Here is a 21,143-nt window from a genome sequence, read left to right on the forward strand (position 1 = left end):
TGAATTAATACGTTTGTGACTGCCTTCGAACTCTTTTCAATACAGACTTGATCATGACATTAAATTCGTCTATAACTATTGACTCAAGAACTCCCATCTATGCATCAAGGCAGTAGTAAATGCTGAAGCAAGCATACGCATCAGTAGACCGCCACAGCTGCCTGTTGTTGTCCCGGAAGCAAGCAAATTGCCTCTGCTGGTTGTTGCCAGTTCCCGCATACTGGCCAAAGCTGAAGCTTCCGCTGTTGATGTGAGACGTGAAGGTGTTGCCGGTTGCGAAGCTGGCGGTGTGGGCCTGACCCTCCCAGGTAACGACGCCTTCTGGGTTTGAAGCAAAGGCGATGTTCTGCGAGAGCGGTGCGACGTTTGACTGGGAGTCGTCGGGGTAGTAGGCGATGACACTGGTGATGGGCGAGCCGACGTTGGGGCCACAGTTGGCAAGGTGCACACCCCTGGACAATATGTTAGCATTTCTGACGATATGACGAGAGGTTACTTGGTGTCGAGAACGTACTCGCCAGCCAGAGCGCCGGGAACGAGGAGGGCGACGGCCGCCAGGAGAAGAGCAGTGGGCTGGAACATTGTGGAGGTTTGTTGTGTAAGTAACAAGGTTGGATTGCTTCTTGGTGTAGTTGTCTGCCTACGATCAAGAAAAAGGAGATCTTTAAAGAGGCGCCTCCGTGGTCTTTATATAGTCAGCCCTACCTCTATCGTGCATTTACAAGTATATATCAGCCAATTCTATAATTGGGCTTCGGTTCGTGACAACGAGCATGTGGATTCATTGTACAGCTCATCTCCACCAGTGGGCTGTGCGGGCGTCCCCAGTCCTCCTCTTTGTTGCAGGAATAAGCCCTACGATCGTGGGCGCTGCACCAGAGAAAGCAGAGTAAGACTTATAGCTCAGCCGCGTCTATGAGGCGGAAAAATATAGAGGTGGTAGGAAATCCACCAATTGCGTGTGAATACAGAGTCATTCGAGAGAATTGAGCTTATGTTAAGCTTTTCACGTGTAAACGCTGGAAAGAGTCTGCGAAGGCTGCGAAGGCTGCGAAGGCTGCGAATGTCGCGGGAACGCTGTGGCTTGAATAAGGATGAGAGGAGCCAGAGGAACCCATTTCCACCCCAATTCACCGCTACGGTCCGTACCGATGGTGGCGTAGAGAGAACTAGAGCAATGGCATTCCGCCGTCTTCTCAATCATAGCTGAAGCTATAGGCAACTTGACGTCTTAGGTAAACAACAGGATTGCCCTGTATGTGATTTCAATGTTACCGCTCAAGCTTGATATTTGCAAAGTTTGTGATATGGAATCATTGACGAAAGTTCAATGACGGCCTGAGGTGCGAATATATAAGCGTGAGCAAACAGAGCGATGACAGGCAAATCCACCAATTAGGTGTGAGCACATCAGAATGCCCATATATTTGCAGGGGGGGCAGTTAGTTTGCATGGAGGCGACAAACGACTGCTGACGGGATTCTTCACACAGATTGATCGAGTCAGGCCTCTCCAACAGTTCTAGAAGATGTTTCGTACACCAAGCATCGAAATCTACGGTCATGCCCATGCAGATGGGCTCGCTGCATCCTGCGTCCATTCAGCGAAACGGCAGCAATTGAGAGACCCTGAACAATTCTTCAGCTGAAACGTCGTTGTAGCCAAAGATCACTTTTTTTCCCCTGCCAAAATGAGTGTATCTCATTATGTAGGTCTCAATTGAGAGCACCAGGAGGCTGACCAGCATCCACCATCTGATTGGCGATTGCTTTTTGGAATACTACTTGGACAAAAGGGGCATTCTCGCACCCAGGGGCTTCATGGCATGGGCCCTGGCCAATAAGAAGGACAAAAGCGGTTCTTGTCAACTGGGCTGAGCCGAGGCGAGGCAACTGGAGCCCGAAGCCTCGGAATTTCTACCACTCTGAGCACTGCGAACGCTGAAGCCGACCGAAGACTATTCTCCATGGAAAGATAGATACCTTATGTTAATACTAGTCATTTCAACTTCCTATTGGACAGCATATCCAACTATAGGTAAGGAAGAGCGCACTGTATCTTGACTATAGACCTCATCAGTCACGAAGGTTCGCACAGCACGAGGAGTCAGCAAGGAGGCCAGTTCAAAAAGGTCAAGTCAACGCAAACCTACACTGTCCTGAAGTCACACTAAGAGACTTATCACCGACCTGAGTGGCCCAATTAGGCGACGCACATTCTTTGACAACCGCATCCTTCCATACAACTACGAAGTACTACTACTGAGTAGGTATGTAAGACAATATGAATACTCGATAGAACGGCACTGCAAAGATCCAGCAGCCCCCGATCCTAAAGGGAGACTATCTTGTTGAGGTCGGATTCTGCAGCGATGAAACCCGCCTCTTTACCAAGTGCTACAACATCGGAGACTTCATTCCGGGCCTGTCGGGCGTCCGATCTCCTCTCAAAATACCGAAACCCGCGCCATCGCATTGTAAACGGCATCAGATGATGCAAAGGGGGTGGCATTCGCAGCCTTTGGCGCAGCGGAATGGCGGCTGTGGCTTGCAAAAATACCCCTTAGTTCCCGCGCGGCGAAAAGTGGGCCGATTCGTTTACAAACGAAGGGGCTTTACGCAGCAACTGTCGTCGCCATATCGCGGTATGCTGTGCCTGTGCGAGCATCTATATCGAACTTCAAGCGCTCAAGAGCTCTAGATAATTGTCCTCGTAGTAATATGACGTCTGGTCTGACGGCATCCGATGCCTGGCGGAGGGCTTTGCTGTCCGAAACACCGACACTGCCTACGACATACCATGGAGACCTACGGTATGTCTCGCCGCCATGACAATGACCTTTGAATGGCCTTCCGAGTATTATGATTACAGTTTTCATTCTCCAGGAAGTCCTATAGATGCCAAGTTAAAAAATCGAAAATCCCGAGGTAGTACTCCGTACACGGATCGAACTTCCAGAGACAGGGGTTGTCCAGTTCTATTATTGCACAACATGCCAACTGTGGGAACTTGCTCCCAAGCGAGCCAATTCGACGACTGGGTTTAATCAGCAATTCCCAACTATTTCCGTAATTCATGCGCCCCAGCGGACTCTTGTCCGTCGGCCGATCTGACATTGTTTGAGACATGCCAAAAACCTGTACGACTCGTTCCAACCCCGCCTACCGAGGCCCCCGCCGGTTAAAGACGATACGACGTTGTTCTGGGATATGATACACACTTGCGAGCACCGAGGGTCGTAATGCAGATCCATGATATTCAACAGCATCGGGGCTGGCGAGTCCGCGGAGATCGGACTCCGCACGATGGGCTGTCGTATGCCGTTTGCCGTTGCGGCCTGTGCGGCCGAAGATCGACATATAAGAATCCGATCCCCTGAAGGGAGAAAACATCTGTGTTCCAAGCCTCTTAGCAGAGTTGAGAAGCTTGCAGATAGTTACGATGCTCCTGTCTCCTGAGGCTCTTACTTTTTCACTACGACCAGAAGCCGCTGTGGCACTATGGCTCGTCATTCTTGTAAGTTTTCCCTCTTGACTTTCTCGCCGGCCCAACGACAAAAAGCTGCGGTGTCACTGATACGACGCAAATAGGGGGCGGTGTATCTTGTCTCTATACCAATCTATAACATTTGGTTCCATCCTCTTCGAAAGTACCCCGGACCAAGACTATGGGCTGCAACTCAGATTCCCTTTGTCCGCATGATGTTTTCTGGCAATTCCCACCTGAAAATGCTTGAGTTGCACAAAACCTATGGAGACGTTGTGCGAATTGCCCCCGACCAACTGGCATTCAGCGACGGCACTGCTTGGCAAGACATCATGGGTCACCGAAAGCGTGGCCAGGGAGAAAATGGCAAGGATCCCGTCTTCTGGAAGGCCAACAAGCACAGCGTCATTGCCGCCGACCGCGAGAACCACACTCGGATGAGACGAACTTTGGCTCACGGATTCTCGGCTCACTCGATGATGGAGCAGCAACCCCTGATTCAAGGCTACGTCGACCTACTCATTCGGAAGCTACGCGAAAACTGTGCCGATGGCAGCAAGCCCGTGGAGATGACCTCGTGGTATAACTATACGACTTTCGACGTTATCGGTGACCTCGCTTTTGGAGAACCTTTTGGCTGCCTGGAGAACTCTGATTATCATCCCTGGGTCTCTTTGATCTTCGACAGAATCCGCCTGAGCTCTATTTCGACTGCTTTGCGTCGCCTCCCCTTTGGAGAAACGCTTATCCAGCTTATTCTGACGAAAGAGGAGCGCAAACGGTTCCAGGCGCACTTTGAGCTTACCCAGCAAAAGGTCAACAAGAGGCTAGAGCTGCCTAGCCCACGACCAGATTTTATGGAAGTCATGACCAAACGAGAGGGTGATCAGGTATGTTTCTCGTAATATCTCTCCCGGCGGCCATCGCAACTAATCATCTCTACTGTAGAAATTCACCCTTCCTGAGCTCTGGGACAATGCAAGCCTTCTGATCATTGCCGGATCGGAGACAACGGCAACCACTCTGTCAGGCGTTACCTTCTTCTTGCTGACCCATCCTGAAGTCTTGGAGAAAGTGAAGAACGAAGTACGATCGAGCTTCACAAGTGAGGCCGAGATTGACCTCATCAGTGTTAACAAACTGGGCTACATGCTCGCTGTTCTGCAAGAGACGCTTCGGATGTACCCTCCCGTCCCGGGCGCCATCCCGCGTAGGGCACAGCCTGGTGGCGATGTCATTTGCGGAGAATACGTTCCAGAAAACGTAAGTGTTTCTATACTCAGCCCCTTGTTGGGTTTTTGCTGACCCAGAACATAGACTATCCTCGGCATCTGGCAATGGCCCATGTACCATCTGGACACAAACTTTACCCTGCCCGATTCTTTCATCCCGGAACGTTGGCTCGGCGATGCCCGATTCTCCAGTGACCCCAAGGATGTCCTTCAGCCATTCTCTTTCGGACCCAGAAACTGCATCGGAAAGAAGTACGTCATTACCGCACTCTCATATTCATCCCGAGGTATAAACTAACCCTTTGCTTAGCCTTGCCTATGCTGAGATGCGCCTGATCCTCGCAAAGATCATGTGGAACTTTGACCTGAGCCTGCATCCAGACAGTAAGGATTGGATGCAGGGACACCATGCCTTTTCGCTCTGGCAGAAGCCTGACTTGAATGTCTACATCAAGCCGAGGGTAATGCAATAGTGTGATGGTGTGCAAGACCGTTGAAAATGCCAAGGCCGTTGCGAGAAGGGGAGTACTAGATCATATTCAATAGTTTGGAACCGATGGATCTTTTGCTTTAGCTGTAGTATATTGTTATTCTGTAACCAATGAAAACCTCTACATTTCACCGAAATTGAGTACGAAGCTGCGTCACTGTAACCTCCCCTTGACAAGTGTTAGGAGTATTAAAGAAGCTAAGGAAGCCGTCTTCCGCGGCTGTGCTATTGCCGCACGACATCACGATGTCCCCTCCGCTCCCGCTCCCGCTTCCGGTCTCCGTACTCTATTATTATAAACATATTTTCTTGGGCAGCCACGATCGTCAAAGTCCGCGGCGATATACGAAGACGATCACTGGACCAAGGTCTTATGTGATCGGTGTGGAGGATAGGATACGTACATGTACTGTAGTAGAAGCCCCTCCGATCATGGAGTGCCGTGAGCTAATGCAATATGCCGACCAGGGTGTCGTGCTTCCAGACTCGGTTAATCCTTTGCCGACGGCTGCTTCACATCCGTCACTAGCGGCCCCTGTCCATGATCAAAGGCCTCATCCGCATCGCGAGATTAGAAGTGTCGGCGGAGAAAAGTCGGGCATGGTAGGGAGTGTAATACGACCCATTATACGTTATTTGAACCGCAGAGGAGGTTCGATGGAACCCTCTTATTCCTCGTACCGAGGCAAGATCCATGGAAAGCCCCTTTCGGAGCTTTTCCGGTTGCACCACCTACCTGGATAGGTATTACATGCAAAACATCTGCAGCTTTCTCGTATCATGGGCTTGGCTTTGACCAAGCATTGCGTCCGTGGTTAGGATAATATGTGCATACACTCTTAGCCGGTATATTACGATGTAGCTTTTATGTTCTACCAACTTGCTGCAACATTGCTATCCAGCGTGTAACTTATAAGGCCACTTGAGAGGGGGGCGTGATGATGTTATGACATAGACAGGTAATTTCATGTTGGCATGTGATTAATCATACGATGTTGTCCCTCCAGCGTTCGAACTTCTCTCCTGCTGATTAGTGCTTTCAAAGCTTGGCGTCTGTCGGCTCGAGAGGCTTCACCCAGACTCAACCCTTTTGTTTTGCACTCCCAACATATAGCTGGCCGGTTCTTCGTCTGGGTTCTTTGCTTAACACTGACTTATTGCATCATGTTAATGGCGTTCTTGACGCGGAATAACGACAGCCTTTGAACCGAGACATTCAAGCAGGCTACAGACAGGCAGGCCACGTACACTGAGCAGCGTTATATTGAAACCATCGCCTATTCGCATTCATAAAGTTTCCTAAACAGTTCCTATAATAGGAACAATGAACCTGGAATCGATCACGGGCAGACTGATATCCACTGTATTAATCGCAGATGGAGAGAGACCTTGCCGACCTTTGGGACATTTGTCTGCTTTTCTTACGGCTAGCTAGCTTTTGAACCAGGTGCTGTCCTCTCGAATATCCCCTTCATGTACATCGAAAAGCCGTTCAGTCCTGTATGGTGACCCCGAGATATGATTATTGAGACATACCTTGATGAACCACAGTGCCTCCGAGCGGCTGCCACAGCGGAAAGCATAATCAGGCGGAAATACAAACAAAGTCCGCCAGTTTGCTGATGCCGATAGCTGACAACAAAACTCAGAATGGTCAACGCGCGGCGTGATATAAAACCATTGAAATTTCCGTCATAAAATTCCTACTTATCAGAGCCTCAAAATCTTTCCACCATCCTGACTCTCATCTTTTCCTCTTGGACTCAGTCGGTTTATCAGTGATAGCAAGATGGCGACGGCTTGGGCGACCGGTGTCAAGGCGACCTTTTTGGTCACAAAGAAGAAGGGCATGTCGGATGACGACTTTGAACAGCACTACACCAGCGTTCACATCCCAATGGTCGTAGAGATTCTTTCCCGACATAACGTCATTCAATACTCCGTTGTAAGTATTTATAGGAGATGTTCATCTTCACACAAGCGGCTAACAAATGTGCAATAGCAATTCGTTACGAGCGAGAACAAAGAGACGATCCGGGCTCAGTTTGGCGGTGCTATTGATAGCATTGACTGTGACGCTGTCGTCACTACAATCTTCCCAGACATGGACGCCCTGAAGGCAACTTTCTCAGACCCCGAGCTGCCAGCAAAGCTGCATCCTGATGAGAAGAAGTTCACCGAGGACGACCGCCGCATGGTCATTGGGAAAGAGTACTTTGGCATTCGCGAGGGGCAGAGGGTAGTCTGACGTTGGTCATACGGAATTAGCCCCTTGCCAGATATGATTCTCCGCCGTCATAATTCCGACACTACCTGAGGGTAAGCAGAGTGCGTCTAGAATGTGGTTTCGATGACGGAGAGCATTTCAGGAAGTGCAGATAGCAGAGTCAGAAGAGAAGAGAACTTGATGAATTCTTCTTGGACTCTACACACTGGAGACTTCATGCCATCAATAATCGTCAAGCTGCGACTAGAGACAAAGTCCAGCCTTGAATTGTAGTGTATTCGAGACGTGTGAGATGACGGTATATGTATGATTACTCATATCAAGTCGCCTACCTGCCCAACGAAGAGCCGCATTTGTGGAAAATGACAGCGACAATACTACTGTCGGTGTATGTCTTGCAGTTGGTTTTGATGCACAAGTCCATTCTCAGAACTTACTACATAGGGCGGGGCCTTGTACGGCAGTCTTGAGGAAATCGCACATCCTCATTTTGCGATTACTCAGGATACTAAGGTACTATCAGAGCATAAACTGTAATTTTGAGCACCTCAAAACTTGCGGAATTTTCTGTATAAAATGTTTGTGCTTGATGTGAAGATCATATATTGTCTCCGCGTCTGAATGCATGGTTGGGAACACAGCGAAATAGCACATTTTGTAATTCACATGCAGGGTAAGTCAGAAAGACAAGTTTGAGGTTAGGTGAAGTATGTAATTATGAGCATTGCAGATGGTCATTCGCAGTTCGAGTCCAATTGGTTTCACATTTGGCCATAGGAAGATACATATATTGTACACGACGCCGTTTGAGAGTTGTTTAGGTATCTTAGATAGTTCAAGTATGTCGGTCGGGCTCTTGAGCTGAGCTAGGGGAACAGGTTCATTCAGATTAATAGCCGAGGTGTGGCTCTCTATCGATACTACATAGGCAATAGATTTGTAGTGAATTTCCGACGCAAAGCGTATCATGATGCAAGCAGCTCTTGCATACTTTTCCAGTTCCATCTGCTTATTCCCGTCGTAAGTGTGCCTCTCGAGAAGAGGTGCCGACAAGGCTTGAGAAGAGGAACCGTTTAAGAGGAAGAGGAATGCAATGGCGGGGTAATCTTGAGGTCGGATAAGATAAAGATAAGATCTATGCTGTAGTGGGGGTGGCTGGTGAGGGAGCAGTGGCTGGTGCGATGATGATTGATCTTCTGAGTGTTACAACGGCATTGTAGATGGAAAAGGAAATGGAACATACAGCAGGGAGCGATTATACAAGCTTCTTTGAAGTGTAAAGACTCCCATTTACTCAATTCGAGGTTCCTTTGCATCAATTGAGACCGCGGCTGAGGGTGGATGTTATGTAAGCACGGACGACCAGCTGAAGTACACTAAACCTCCTAACAAGCCCGCCGATAGCTGAGTGACGGCAAATTTTTAAATTCTCGCACCGCAACGCACCACCGAGAACGCAAAAGACGCCCAAGATGGCCGATCAAATCACCGACCCCGAGGCCCAGATCCTGGAGCTGCAGAAGCAGATTGAGCAGCTCAAGCTGCAGGGCCCCCAGAAGAGCCCCTACGATGTCTACCAGACGTCCCTGACCAGCCGCTACTGCAGCGCCGAGATGACGGAGCTCTTCAGCCAGCGGTCCAGGCACTCCATCTGGCGCAGGCTCTGGCTGGGCCTTGCCGAGGCCGAGCACGAGCTGGGCATCGATGTCATTACGCCCCAGGCCCTGGCCGAGATGAGGGCTCACCTCACCGTGACCGACGAGGACTTTGAGGCGGCCCGTGTCGAGGAGAAGATTCGACGTCATGTGAGCTCAAGCTGCCATTGCCATGCCTCACTCCTCCCTATGAGCTCTCATGCTAACACGACGATCCATAGGATGTCATGGCTGTAAGCCTTTCGTGATCATGTCAAGCTGTACCCGGTTAACTCTCCGCACAGCACGTCCACGCCTTTGGCCTCGTTGCCCCGGCTGCTGCTGGTGTCATTCACTACGGAGCCACTTCGTGCTACGTCACTGACAATGCCGAGCTCATCATGATGCGTGATGCCCTCGACATCTTGATCAAGAAGCTGTCCAAGGTCATCGCCAACCTCAGGGCCTTTTCTCTTCAGTGGAAGGGTAATGAAGCAACGCCCCTTACCTCAAGGGAGTTGGAAGGCATTGCTAACTGCTGGCATTGCAGCGGAGCCGACTTTGGCCTACACCCATCTGCAGAGCGCTCAGTAAGCCTACTCTTTTCTCCTACTGTCGAAAGACAATTGGACCCTATTTCTCTCAAATGCGGGCTCATTGCTGACATTACTCGTAGGCCTATCACCGTTGGACGTCGCTGTAAGTCTGCAAGGCCAACTATCCGGTTATTACCTAGGTCTAACAAGAGCAGCGTCCCAATGGCTTCAGGACCTGACATTCGACCTGGAGAACCTTGAGAATGTTCGCAAGAACCTCAAGTTCCGAGGTGCTCAGGGTACGTCGAGAACCACCACCACGCCCTTATTAGCACACGCTTTCAGGGATCCCATCATGATCGGTCACTGATGTCGAATAGGCACTACTGGCACCCAGGCCTCCTTCTTGGAGATGTAAGCTTATACGTCCCGCATGCCAGACTGGGGATAGGAATTACGCCGCTAATACCGAGCTCACAGTTTCGGAGGCGATCATGCCAAGTGTGACCAGCTCAACGTCCTGCTCTGCAAGAAGTTTGGCTTCCCCGCATGCTACGTACGTTCCAGTGCTCCAATCTTCTCTTCAGTTCCTACAGAATCACATAGCTGCTGCGTTTCCGCTCTCATTCTGCCTTTTCATAGCAAAAGCGTGCTAACCATCCTCTAGGACATCTCTACCCAGACATAGTGAGTTGTTCATCTCAGGCCAGCTGTTGGCATATTTTGCAGAATAGGCATCATGCTAATTGACCGAAAGCACTCGCAAGGTTGACCTTGTCGTTGCCCAGGCCGTGGCCGGCATCGGAGCCACCGCCCACAAGATTGGTAACGATATCAGGTTGCTCAGCAATTTCAAGGAGGTTGAGGAGCCCATTGAAGCTCGTCAAATCGGTTCCTCCGCAATGGCCTTCAAGCGCAACCCGGTAAGTCTTCTTCTTTCCTGGTCCTCTTGGTATTCAGAGTTGTATGCTCTCTTATGCTGCGAATGCCGCTAACCTTCCCTCGTACAGATGAGAAGCGAGAGAATTTGCTCCTTGTCCCGTGCGCTCATGGCCAAGCCGGCTTCCTTCGCCAACACGCTATCCACTCAGTGGATGGAGAGGACGCTTGATGACTCTGCCATTCGACGTAAGTGCCGTCTTGCTCTCCAGAAGTTTGACAAAAATAGATATCCGAAACAGACTAGATCGGGGTCTTCTTAGCATGCTCAACTGTGGAAGAGCACGGCTGACAGCAACAGGAATGGATATCCCCGAGATGTTCCTCCTCGCCGAGGCCGTCCTCATTGGACTGGACAACGTTACCGATGGTCTCGTTGTCTACCCGGCCCGCATTCGTAGCAGATTCCTCGATGAGTTGCCGTTCATGGTCACTGAGGCTGTAAGTGTCCACTTCACCGATAGCGACGACTCTTTGCTGATAATCTGTAGATCATCATGAAGCTTGTGGCCAAGGGCGCTTCAAGACAAGAGTAAGTGGGATTCACGAGAACCTAAAGGTCGTTACTAATCGAGTTAGGGCACACGAGGAGATTCGAGTCCTCTCGCGCGAAGCTGCCAGCGTGGTCAAATTGGAGGTAAGTTGTCCCGTTCCTTACTTGTATGCGCTCGTAGCTCATCACATGTGGCATTCAGGGCAAGCCGAACGACCTCATCGAGCGCATTCGCAACACCGAGTTCTTCAGGCCCATCTGGGACGAGCTTGACTCCATGATGAAGCCCGAGCTGTACGTCGGCCGCAGCGTCGAGATTGTCGAGAGATACTGCGGTGCCGGCGGTCCCGTCGAGAAGGCGCTTGCGCCGTACGCTCAGTACCTCGCTCACTCCACCACTGCGCAGCTCAACGTTTGAGCTGGCCAGTGGCAAATGGACTCTATTGTAAGTAAGCGATGAAAATGGTGGTTTTGGATTTTGCTTGGGTAAGTAAAAAGAAAAGTAAAAAAATCGAGTGGTGAAGAATGATTGTCATGCCCATGAAGAGATGGACAGGATAGGCTTCCCCGCTACCTCTTATTACTGTTCCAGAGTCAAACTGAAGGCACACAGTGTTGGACCAGTATCCATGTATCAGTTGGTTCTCTCAATCTAGTCAGAATGTGTCTTGATTCAAGAGTTTGTACATGGCTTCGAGCCATAAACATCGTGCACTGTTATCGGTGAATGAGAAGTATGAAGTCACATCGCAATCCTCGTATTAATCCCGGGAGAAGCATCTCAGCTATATATACGTTCCAGTATGATGTCAACTAAAAACCATCACACAATCAAATCCGCAAAGACCCCCTAATATGGTCCAGATAGAGTACAACATATGTGTCCGCGCTTACAGTAATCTCGAGTCTCACGATACCACCAAACAAGCCATATGTGCACGTCAGTACCAACACACATCACCAATACACTTCAACCCAATGACTACCCGGACCCGTGAAAGCAGAAAACACGTCCTCTTCGCGCTCCATCCCCGATCGCGGCAAAGTCCCGTCAATGAACCGCCCCCTTGTCTTCACCCACTGGTAGACTTTCTTCAGAGCCTCCTCGTGGTCAATCTTCCGGTCCTTGACTATAATCAGCTCACGTCCAAAACCGGGCTCATCTTCTTCCTCTCGCCTTCTCTTTCTTTCACCATTTTCTTGAACTCGTTCCGACTTGATAGCTGCAAAGTCACCCACAATAATGAGGCCCTTTGACCCCAAAGTCAGTATGTACTGTGTTGCCGTTAGGCCAATTGAAGTTGATCGACGTAACTTACCGATTGGTGCCGCGACAGCATCACATTCAGCCGGTTCGCATCAAGCATAGCCCCAGGACCATAATTCCTCGATCTCCCCAAAATAGCACAAACAATCTCCTCTTCACAAGCCAGAGACTCCTCAACAGTAGCAGGCGGCGGCATCCCCTGAAGCATAGAATAACACGGCACACTCAGCATCAGTCGCCTCAAGAAGTGAACATTGCCAGCGTCGGCCGTGACAATGCGTATCTGACACGGATCGACCCTGGCAAACATGACAGGCCTACGAAGCATGTGCAGCGCAAGCACGCACTGCTTCGGATTCATGACGGCACGCGGCGCGTAGTTGCGCCAGGTCTTGCTCGCGCGAACATTCACAAACACAGGCCGAAGGTAACCACCAGCCGCGGGGGCGAGAGGGAGCCTATGGGAGGTGGTTGAGCCGTACCACTGCTGAAGCCAGCGCTCGAGCTTGACGCCGTTCAGGCGCAAGTGAGCCAGGGGGTCGCAGAGGGATGAGTAGTTCAGGGCCGGAGCGTCGTCGTAGAAAATGTCGCGGCAGAGGTCGAACATGCCGCGGGCCGTGCGGAGGGGGACGCGAGGGCGGTAGACGGGCCATGAGTTGGCCTTGTAGAATGCGAGTGCTGAGAGCTGCCTGTCGAACGGAGAGTTGCTGATGAGATTGTTATGGGTGCCAGTCGGCAGGAACTGTCTTTCGTCACCGGCAAGCAAGCAGGGAATCATGTTGTTGCCCCTAGAGTAAGGAGAGTCATCGTCAGCCATGACGTCCAAGCACCAGGCAGAAGACTTTGTTTGTAAACATATCACATAAAGTAGAGGTCGGAACGAGTCATGCTGTGTGCGTCGTCGACAGCAATCCCGCCGGCACATGTGATCAGCCACCAGTGGTAAGCACGCTCTCTGGACAGATTCGGCGTGATGCAGACGACATCAGCGAGGATGATGAGGTTGAGGAGCTTGAGGGCGAGAAAGTCGATGGTTCTGGAGATATGTCCCATATTGGCATACTCGGCCCAGGACAGCCGGCCCGTCGCCACATCAACCAATACCGCAGAGTCAGGATGGCTCATCAGCTGCTGACGGAATGACTGGAGTCGTGGGAAGCAAGTGAGGGGAATAGCTGGCACGGCCGGTGATCCAAGTACAATGAGCAACCAGTACGTTGCGGAAAGATACAGTTTCCACCTCGGTCTGCCAATGGAATCGAAGAGCACTATTCTGTCGCCGCCATTGGGACGCTCAAGGAGTTCTAGAAAAGCTTCAATCTCGTCTGTGAATGAATGGCCTCTGACTATCATCTTTGGATTGACAAAGTCCTGGCCTCTAGGTCTCGGGAAGTGTAGCTGGCGAGTTCCAGAGCTCATGTCAAAGTCATTCAGCTTGATCGCGAGCTGGTCGACGGCGGCGGCGGTAGGAGCTGTGGCACAGATGCTGTTGACCCGGTCAGCCAGGCACAAGGTCGCGACGCATATGGCAGCAGTCTTTCCGAAACGAGGGCCCTATGATCAAATAGTCAGATTAATGCAACAAACAACTGCAGGTAGCAAGCCCGAGGAACGTGTGCTTACAGCGCTTATGATACCAAAGCCCAGAGGCAAGTTGCTCATGTACTGAACGAAGCGGCCTCTGTCTGGTGCTGGGATCTCCATCATCAGGCACTTGAGCATAATCTCATCGGAGTGGAGGATATTTGCTGCCGGCAGCGTCCATTTCATCTCCGATGAGCCATCCATTCCATGAAATTCAGGGTTCTGATGAGTCTCCCACAGGTCGAAGAATCCCCGTCCCTTTCGCAGGACGGCATGCATGGTGGCGCGATTTTGTCCCGAAATAAGATGCCGTCGAGTAGGCGGGAAATTGCTTGGAACGTCGTGACTGGCTGGCACCGTCCAGTCTTCCCGGTCCCTTTGCCTCAGGTCTCTGCACTGCTGAATGGACCGTTCCCACAACCTCTTCATCTTCGCAAACTTCTCTTCGACGATGATACGCCACTTCCTCTGCTGAAGAATGTTGACAAACGTCATAGAGCCGGCGACGGTCGAGCCATTGTTGACCCAATCATGAGTCTCATGCCCAGGGTTATTGAAAGGGAGGCCGAAGCCATCCACAGCCACGACGGCATCCTCTCCGACCGAGATCTCAACAGCAGAGAACTCTGCTAATGAAAATCGGTCCCCGAGACTCTCTGGAACGGGCATCACATGACCCGTAAACTTCCTGGCCGGGAATCGAAGCCTTATCTCGAGGAAGGGGGTCGGCTCTAGGCGGAGAGCCTGGGGATTGTCTGTAGGTAAGGTAGAAGTGAATTGTGTCAGACGTTATCAGTCTCAGATGTGTAGTTTGAGAGTCACCTACAGCGGTATACCGCGCCATGCCCCAATTCATCATTCGTCACCCCAAGGGGCAGCCCGAGGTACAGACAAATCTGGTTGTCCCAGTCGCCCCAGTACTGGTGCGCCAACGAACAGCAGATTTCCCCGTTGCCAAGTTCGCGGCCGCCGAAGATTGCACCGTTCTACGGTGACAAGTCGACGGCGGCGGCCTTTCGCCAGACTTGGACGGTCGGCAGTTCCATCTTGACGTGATCTTTTGTGTTGGTGTGAGCGGCAACGGGCAATTGGGAGTCTTGAACCCTTTTGGGACCTCACTTACAAGACTTTGACTCAAAGATGACTTGAAAGAGACATAAAATAAACGGGGGAGGGACAGAAAGAGACGAGGCGACGGCAGAAGAAGAAGATGACAGGATACGACAGGAGACGACAACGGATGGAAGCGGGATGAGAACCTGACATTAGTCGTAAACATAAGATCATAACAAATCCTGAGTGCGGCCAATGGGATGCCTTGCCTACCTCTCTTAGTGATCTCATAGCCATGATTCATGATCGCGTCTACGCTATTGGCGGATTGGACGCGTCTTGATGTTTACAGCTGGCTGCCAGTTGCGAGGGGTGGCAGATGAGACGACATGCCTGTGGAAGCAGGCCATGTGAGGACGGACAGACGAGAGCTCCATATCGAAGAGAACAAAAGACAAATGTGAGAAATGAGTCTCTTGCGCATGCTTCTTAAGCAATGGGAGACACATGTTTCCTGATGTGGACGAAGAGACGCGGTAGGGAGACGAGCGGACGGATGCACCCTGCACAGACGAGATGCTCCAATGGTGGGCAACGGGTCTTTATACACTGTCAAGAGGTATTTGCATTCCGCATTCAATTACTACAAATAACTACCTAGTAGTGAGAAACATTTTCTCATCTGGAAGGAGCCCAGTCAAGCTCTAGATGTGAGGGGAGAGTCACTCCAAAGCTGTGTGGGCATTCACGCGTGCGAGCCCTGCACCAACAACTGCTTGATGGGCAGTTTCCAGTGAGTTCTCATATCCGTATTGCTGTATCAGTGCCCTGCAATCAGATTTCGCATGGATATTTAGAGCTGATACCATCCGGGGTATGATTCCATCAAGCATTCGTCCACTTCTCCCTTCCCATCTCAACGGAGGGTCACGGTGTTGTTGAGGATACACGTCAAACCAAGCTCCTATCTTTCCCTATTTCCTCAACAGACTACGTACCTTAGGTTCTAGTAATTCTCAGTAAGGTATCTGCTAGGTGATGTAGTGAATGTGATTGAAGAAAGCATTTGGTTCCGGCAGCTCACCCGAGTGACAGCCAGGCACTGCCACTGGCATGTAGCTTCACTTCAGCTCAGTTGGTCAGTTCCTCCTGAATGATTGGAATACCGTGGTACTCCCAGGAGTCGTTGTCACCCATCAATCCCCAGCCTCTTCACTTCTTTCACGTCTTTTCAGTTACATGATGGGCATCAACAGACATGTATCAGTGTACTCCGTACCGCAACTCCGAACCCAAGGCAATGTATCCGACCACGATAATGACATCCCTGACGAGCACAGGAACTCTCCATCTGGAATTTGTAACGTAATATGCTTTCATAGTCCATCTAAAGAGATCCAATCCCTTCACATCGTCAAGTTCCGACTGCCTCCGGTCTGGCCAGCGAGTGATGGACCGTGCGCATCGCTCATTTCCGACTGTGCGCGATGAAGCTCGGTACATGTGGTGCGCACATCCCAGCAAAGTGGAACGGTGGCACGTGGTGCCATGCGAAAGTACCTTACCCAAGGGCACGGCCCGCCAATCCCACACTGTGCTGTTCCTCAGCCACTTAACGCGTCCGGGCGCAGTGTAGCGTGACGCCATCACCACCACAACTCCAACTGCAATCCGGCACAGAGACGCAGCGACAAGCCCTCCAGATCTGCCGCCAATTGCCGCGATGCAGACGCACCATGTCCTACTATGACGTTGACGCCATTCTGACCGACGGGGAGGTACCTGGTCTCTTCAATTTCCTCCCAAACCAGGACCCAGACTGATCCAACGCTCGCAGAAAGTTCCCTGCCGGTTCGAGCTCGACGTGCCATATCTTGGCCATCTCGACAACTCCAGCGGCCTCAAAGCAGGCACCCGCCTGAATCTCCCCCTATGGCTCGCCGAAATGTTTGCCCTCGCCTCCGCAGGACAAGATGCCTCGCCGCCACTCACGCTGAGCCTCCCGCCGTGCCTGTCCGAACAGGTCCTTGCCGCGCTCAAGGCCGATCCCCGCGCCGTTGCCCTACGCGACCAGAGTGCATACTTCTACGGCGTGGCAGTCCGGATGCTGGATTTATTTGACGAAAAGGAGCTGAGTGCTGTTCTGCGGAACACGTTTATCACCAGGGCAGCGGACGTGGGACTGCACGCGAGAAAGGCGGAAGAGACTGGGTTGGGGGGACAGGGCGAGGAGTTTCTGCGGGGCCTGGATGAGTGGGAGAGGAAGCTGTTTCGGAGAGGACATGAGGGTGTTAAGGGAGCGAAGGAGTGGACGGATAATGTCAAGAAGTCATGAAGTGGGAATGCTCTCGATGAAAATGATACCCCGGGCAATTATGAGTAGTATACTGCCGTTGAGGATATATAACTCCCTTGATACACTGCTTTTCCGCGTTTTTTCTGTTCATGTAACCCCTCACAAGTCAATGAAGTTGTATTTCGCTCACCATATGCAAACTTGAGCTGCCACGAAGAGAGCCAGCCTCTTGTATGGCAACAGCGAGTTTTGATGGCAGTATCGCAAGCTTGTATTGACGGATGAGCAGCAATAAGCGTCACTTACGGATACAAACCATGATGATCTTATGCTCGCTCAGTGAGCTGGGCAGCTCCCTTGCTACTCTTTTCCTCATGAGATCTTGCAGCTTTTCTTTATGCTTTACACATACAAGTCCCCGCCAGTGCCATGCATCTCACTATTACTCGAGGCTCCAATACGCACAATTCTCGTATATACCAATCCCTGTACGTTTAGTTCGCCGCAAAATTAAAGGGTAATCATATGAACATCACGCCAAATCCTCTCATATCAAGAAGTGCTACTTCATCTCCCCCAAGCCAAGTATCAAGTCATCTTCACTCATCCACCGGCCGAACAAGTTACTCGTAACCCCACCCTTTCCACAGTTATGGAGCAACTGAGGTTCTGCAGAATGACATGCCACTTCGCCGATCATCTCAACAATGATACACCACCGGAAGGTTCTGGAAACTAACCGACGACCCAGAAACTTGAGCATCTGCAAACAAAGCAGCTGTTGCCCTAGACTGAAGTTTTCAGAGACCAGCATGAGCTGTAACGTGCTCTTGAATGGTCCAGAAAGCACAATGAAAGGATCTTTGGCTCATTGGTATAGCCCCTTCCTTCCTTTTGGCTTCTGTGTAACACAATTCTCTCAACAAAGGTCATCTTCGTACAGCTCAGTAAGCAGACAACATGGAACTCGAAGAAAAGCAATAATCACAAGCAAACCGGCGATCTCCTCTCTTCCTTCACAGCTCCTATACCGGACACTTCTACACACTCTAAGCGAGCATCGACTCTACAAGCCACCGCCGTAATGTTGGGAAGCATTACCAGCATCACAAGGAAGGTTTCAAATGTCTCCACGGACAAGCTTGTTGATCTTAAGCGAGGAGATACAATAAGTCTCCGAGAAGAACTCGCTATCTCTGTACAAGAACCTCCGCGACTTCCGAGTCAAAGTATCTGTATACAAAGCCTCCGAGCAAAGTATCGCCGAATCCGCCACTTACACCCATTCCGGAGAGACTTAACAAGCGACGTAAGTCAAATGAGGCTTGAACTGCGCACATAAAACCTGAACAGCAGTGACTCACGATGATGTTCTCACACACCCTCTTAGACCAAGAGGCAGGTAATAAAGTTCCGATACTTCCACACGAAGGAGCAGAATTATGCTTTTGTAATTCCTTGACTTGACTTGTTAATCTCTCCGGACTCGTCAGTCCGGCGGCAAGTAAACCTTAAACGGAGGACATTTCTCGCGCACTAACAACTTCCTCATCTGGATGACTTGATGAGTTGACTTTAGGGCTGATGCCTTGACTTTTGCCTTTTTCGGACATGCGGTTTACACTGTTGGGACTTGTAAGTGAGAGAGCAGAGGGGAAAGCAGAGGGGAAAGCAGAGGGGAAAGCAGAGGGGAGAGCAGAGGGGAGAGAAGAGGGGAGACAGAGGGAACAATGGGATGGGCGAGTAGGAGGACACTTCCAATCAATTTGACGTACTCTCCTTCCCGACTCTGGTAGAAGAGGCCAGGTGTTTGCAGAGATGTGGCCATTGGCTGTACACAGAGGTATATCAATAAAGTACCTACAATTGATACACTCATACTGGTAGTACGACTTTGGCACTCAAATCCCAAGTCTCAGTGTTCTGTTCAACTGTCGAAGCATTGCCAAGATCACAGTAGTCTGCCCATGTGCTCTAATTCTACCGTGGTCTGGAGCTCCTACAATCATTTTACGATTCTCAACACTCGTCAGTCCCAGTGCAATGGTTCGTCTCAAATTTCCATTCGAGTTGAAGTTCTATGACCCGACTTATGCCACTAGATGAGAAGCAAAGCAAAATAAAGGAGAACATGAAACAATTTGCCAAGTCTATCAGTAGAAAATAGAGAAGGAAGAGGAATGATAATGAGAAGTGGACAGACGGAGAAACCGAGTAGAATGATGAAATTAAAGTAGATGATCAAGGAGAATAAGATATAAAATTAGACCCAGAGAGATTCCAAGAGCGGCATCGCAGTGATCTCAACGCTACCATCCTGCAAGTCCGCGAAGAGCCGCCCACTGAGAGAAACATTGCGGTTGCGGCCATTGTGGTTTTTGCTGCTGTCCCACGGCCGACTCAGGGGGAACGTTACCGTTCATGGCTGCGTTGCCGGCCAGGGCAAGTTCGTAGTGGCGAGACTTCCAATGCCCCTGTTGCTCATATCCGCGTCGTTGGTGGACATGCGGTTATGGATTGCCGTTTCGTCAAGGCGCCGATGCCTGAAAACTATGGCTGCTAGATATAATGTCAGCAAGGGCAAGAATAAATGATGATGGAACGGTACATACCGAGCGGATTCAAGTGAATGGGGAGTCGATGTCAGGGCATCTTTCACGAATTGAAACGGAATACAAGAATCGAAGCGAGCAGTTCGGATAGCAGTGACAGTGAAAGAAGGTCCTCTAGAGCTGGATGATGGGGCCCGAAACTGGACCGAATGTTGTACCACAAGTCGGGAAATGGTATGGAGTTGTGGCGGAGAGTGTTGGTGAGAAGAGCAGAGCAGCGCTGCTTGCCATGACAGCCTTCCCCGTGCCAACAATGGAAAGCATTTTGGCATCGTGACTGAGCTTTGCCTTCTCATTCCGTCGCACCCCATCTTTCCATTTGAAGTCGTCCTGGCCGTTGTCGCACCGGTTGCAAATGGTCGGCAGGTTTTTTCATATGCAAAGAAAGGGGGTAGATCAGAATGAAGTCGGCTGTGATAGCATGAACAGCCGCTCCGGTGCCAGCACAAATGCAAACGTTCGCTGCGTATCTCTGCACTGCCAAGCCCGATGGAAAACTGCGAAATCAACTGTTAGCAAAGCCATGTAAGTAGCAGTGGGGCATCATGCCAGGTGGTGATACGGACAAGTGTGTTTTCCATCCACTCAGGCAGGTCCAGAGTCCCTGTGCCTTGTTTGACCTGGTCCATTGTGTTTGAGTCTTGCCAAGCCATCTCGCCGGGGACGATTGTGTGTTCCACCTCGCCCGGGATAAAGCTGATATTACCGGGGTCAAGCACCTTCAAGATCTCTTGGCCTTGTTGGACAGGGTCGATGGGCATGAAGGTGTCTGGGCCCTACTCAGATGAGGCGGACGAGGTTTGGCCTTCGCCGGGTCATATTGCGGCGCAATGCGATGGAGCGGACTCTGGCCGACGCTTGGGTCATCGCCTCAGTATTGTGGGTGTCCGCCGGTGTTGGCAGGCTGGTGGTGGTTGTGGCCATATTTCGGGCAATAGTGATAGTGGCGACAGTGTTGACGGGATTACGGTCCCGGGAAGATGGGTCGATCAACCCGTTGTAATCCATCCTGAAGAAGACAAAATCCGGTTATGGAGTCATCGCCTGAGTATCGCCCGAGGCCGCCGGTGTTCATGCCCACAGCGAGAGCTGCAGGGACGGGGTTGGCTCCGCCCTCAAGCGCGGCAGGAGCAAGGCTCATGGAGAGATGCAGATAGATATTCTCCATGTTAAAAGGGGGAGAAAAAGGGAATTCTAGGTAGAAATAGGGAGTAGGTGATACCGAAGAGTTTAGTTCTGTAGAATCAAGATTGTGTCTGAAATCTGGACCCGCGGGTCGCGGTCGTCGAGCTGG

The 21,143-nt window shown here is 50.8% G+C and overlaps 6 protein-coding genes across 6 annotated transcripts; 4 read left to right on the plus strand and 2 right to left on the minus strand.

Annotated features, from left to right (window-relative positions):
- Positions 1-97: 97 nt before the first annotated feature.
- On the minus strand, positions 98-582 carry BBK36DRAFT_1127417 (hypothetical protein; the record flags this gene model as incomplete). Its single annotated transcript, XM_024891500.1, has 2 exons — positions 98-452; positions 515-582. The coding sequence occupies 2 exons, from the start codon at positions 580-582 to the stop codon at positions 98-100; spliced, it is 423 nt and encodes a 140-aa protein (XP_024746376.1).
- A 2,859-nt stretch (positions 583-3,441) lies between these two features.
- BBK36DRAFT_1171862 (cytochrome P450) lies at positions 3,442-5,191 on the plus strand (the record flags this gene model as incomplete). The annotated part of the gene is made up of 5 exons (XM_024895635.1): positions 3,442-3,516; positions 3,591-4,376; positions 4,435-4,749; positions 4,804-4,970; positions 5,029-5,191. 5 exons carry the CDS (start codon positions 3,442-3,444, stop codon positions 5,189-5,191), a joined length of 1,506 nt encoding a protein of 501 aa, XP_024746377.1.
- A 1,806-nt stretch (positions 5,192-6,997) lies between these two features.
- Positions 6,998-7,456, plus strand: BBK36DRAFT_1144122 (hypothetical protein; the record flags this gene model as incomplete). Its single annotated transcript, XM_024893649.1, has 2 exons — positions 6,998-7,153; positions 7,211-7,456. 2 exons carry the CDS (start codon positions 6,998-7,000, stop codon positions 7,454-7,456), a joined length of 402 nt encoding a protein of 133 aa, XP_024746378.1.
- A 1,313-nt stretch (positions 7,457-8,769) lies between these two features.
- On the plus strand, positions 8,770-11,468 carry BBK36DRAFT_1136383 (Adenylosuccinate lyase). Its single transcript, XM_024892959.1, has 12 exons — positions 8,770-9,240; positions 9,375-9,555; positions 9,620-9,659; positions 9,816-9,904; positions 9,986-10,019; positions 10,086-10,161; positions 10,273-10,292; positions 10,363-10,528; positions 10,616-10,733; positions 10,846-11,031; positions 11,120-11,181; positions 11,240-11,468. The coding sequence occupies exons 1-12, from the start codon at positions 8,908-8,910 to the stop codon at positions 11,453-11,455; spliced, it is 1,521 nt and encodes a 506-aa protein (XP_024746379.1). The 5' UTR covers positions 8,770-8,907; the 3' UTR covers positions 11,456-11,468.
- Positions 11,469-11,994: 526 nt separating this feature from the next.
- Positions 11,995-14,934, minus strand: BBK36DRAFT_1162363 (hypothetical protein; the record flags this gene model as incomplete). Its single annotated transcript, XM_024894435.1, has 6 exons — positions 11,995-12,288; positions 12,357-13,092; positions 13,167-13,858; positions 13,928-14,643; positions 14,715-14,808; positions 14,893-14,934. 6 exons carry the CDS (start codon positions 14,932-14,934, stop codon positions 11,995-11,997), a joined length of 2,574 nt encoding a protein of 857 aa, XP_024746380.1.
- Positions 14,935-16,648: 1,714 nt separating this feature from the next.
- Positions 16,649-17,313, plus strand: BBK36DRAFT_1136384 (GINS complex, Psf3 component). Its single transcript, XM_024892960.1, has 2 exons — positions 16,649-16,719; positions 16,779-17,313. Exons 1-2 carry the CDS (start codon positions 16,678-16,680, stop codon positions 17,274-17,276), a joined length of 540 nt encoding a protein of 179 aa, XP_024746381.1. The 5' UTR covers positions 16,649-16,677; the 3' UTR covers positions 17,277-17,313.
- The last annotated feature ends 3,830 nt before the right edge of the window (positions 17,314-21,143 follow it).

Source organism: Trichoderma citrinoviride, assembly GCF_003025115.1.
Source record: "Trichoderma citrinoviride strain TUCIM 6016 unplaced genomic scaffold BBK36scaffold_14, whole genome shotgun sequence".
NCBI classification, from domain to species: Eukaryota; Fungi; Ascomycota; class Sordariomycetes; order Hypocreales; family Hypocreaceae; genus Trichoderma; species Trichoderma citrinoviride.

Coding starts and splice junctions, on each gene's coding strand:
- BBK36DRAFT_1136383 (XM_024892959.1), top strand. CDS start 8,908: ATGGCCGATCAAATCACCGACCCCGAGGCCCAGATCCTGGAGCTGCAG. Junction 9,556..9,619: donor CTTTTCTCTTCAGTGGAAGG/GTAATGAAGCAA, acceptor CTGGCATTGCAG/CGGAGCCGACTTTGGCCTAC. Junction 10,020..10,085: donor CAGGCCTCCTTCTTGGAGAT/GTAAGCTTATAC, acceptor CCGAGCTCACAG/TTTCGGAGGCGATCATGCCA.
- BBK36DRAFT_1136384 (XM_024892960.1), top strand. CDS start 16,678: ATGTCCTACTATGACGTTGACGCCATTCTGACCGACGGGGAG. Junction 16,720..16,778: donor CCATTCTGACCGACGGGGAG/GTACCTGGTCTC, acceptor CAACGCTCGCAG/AAAGTTCCCTGCCGGTTCGA.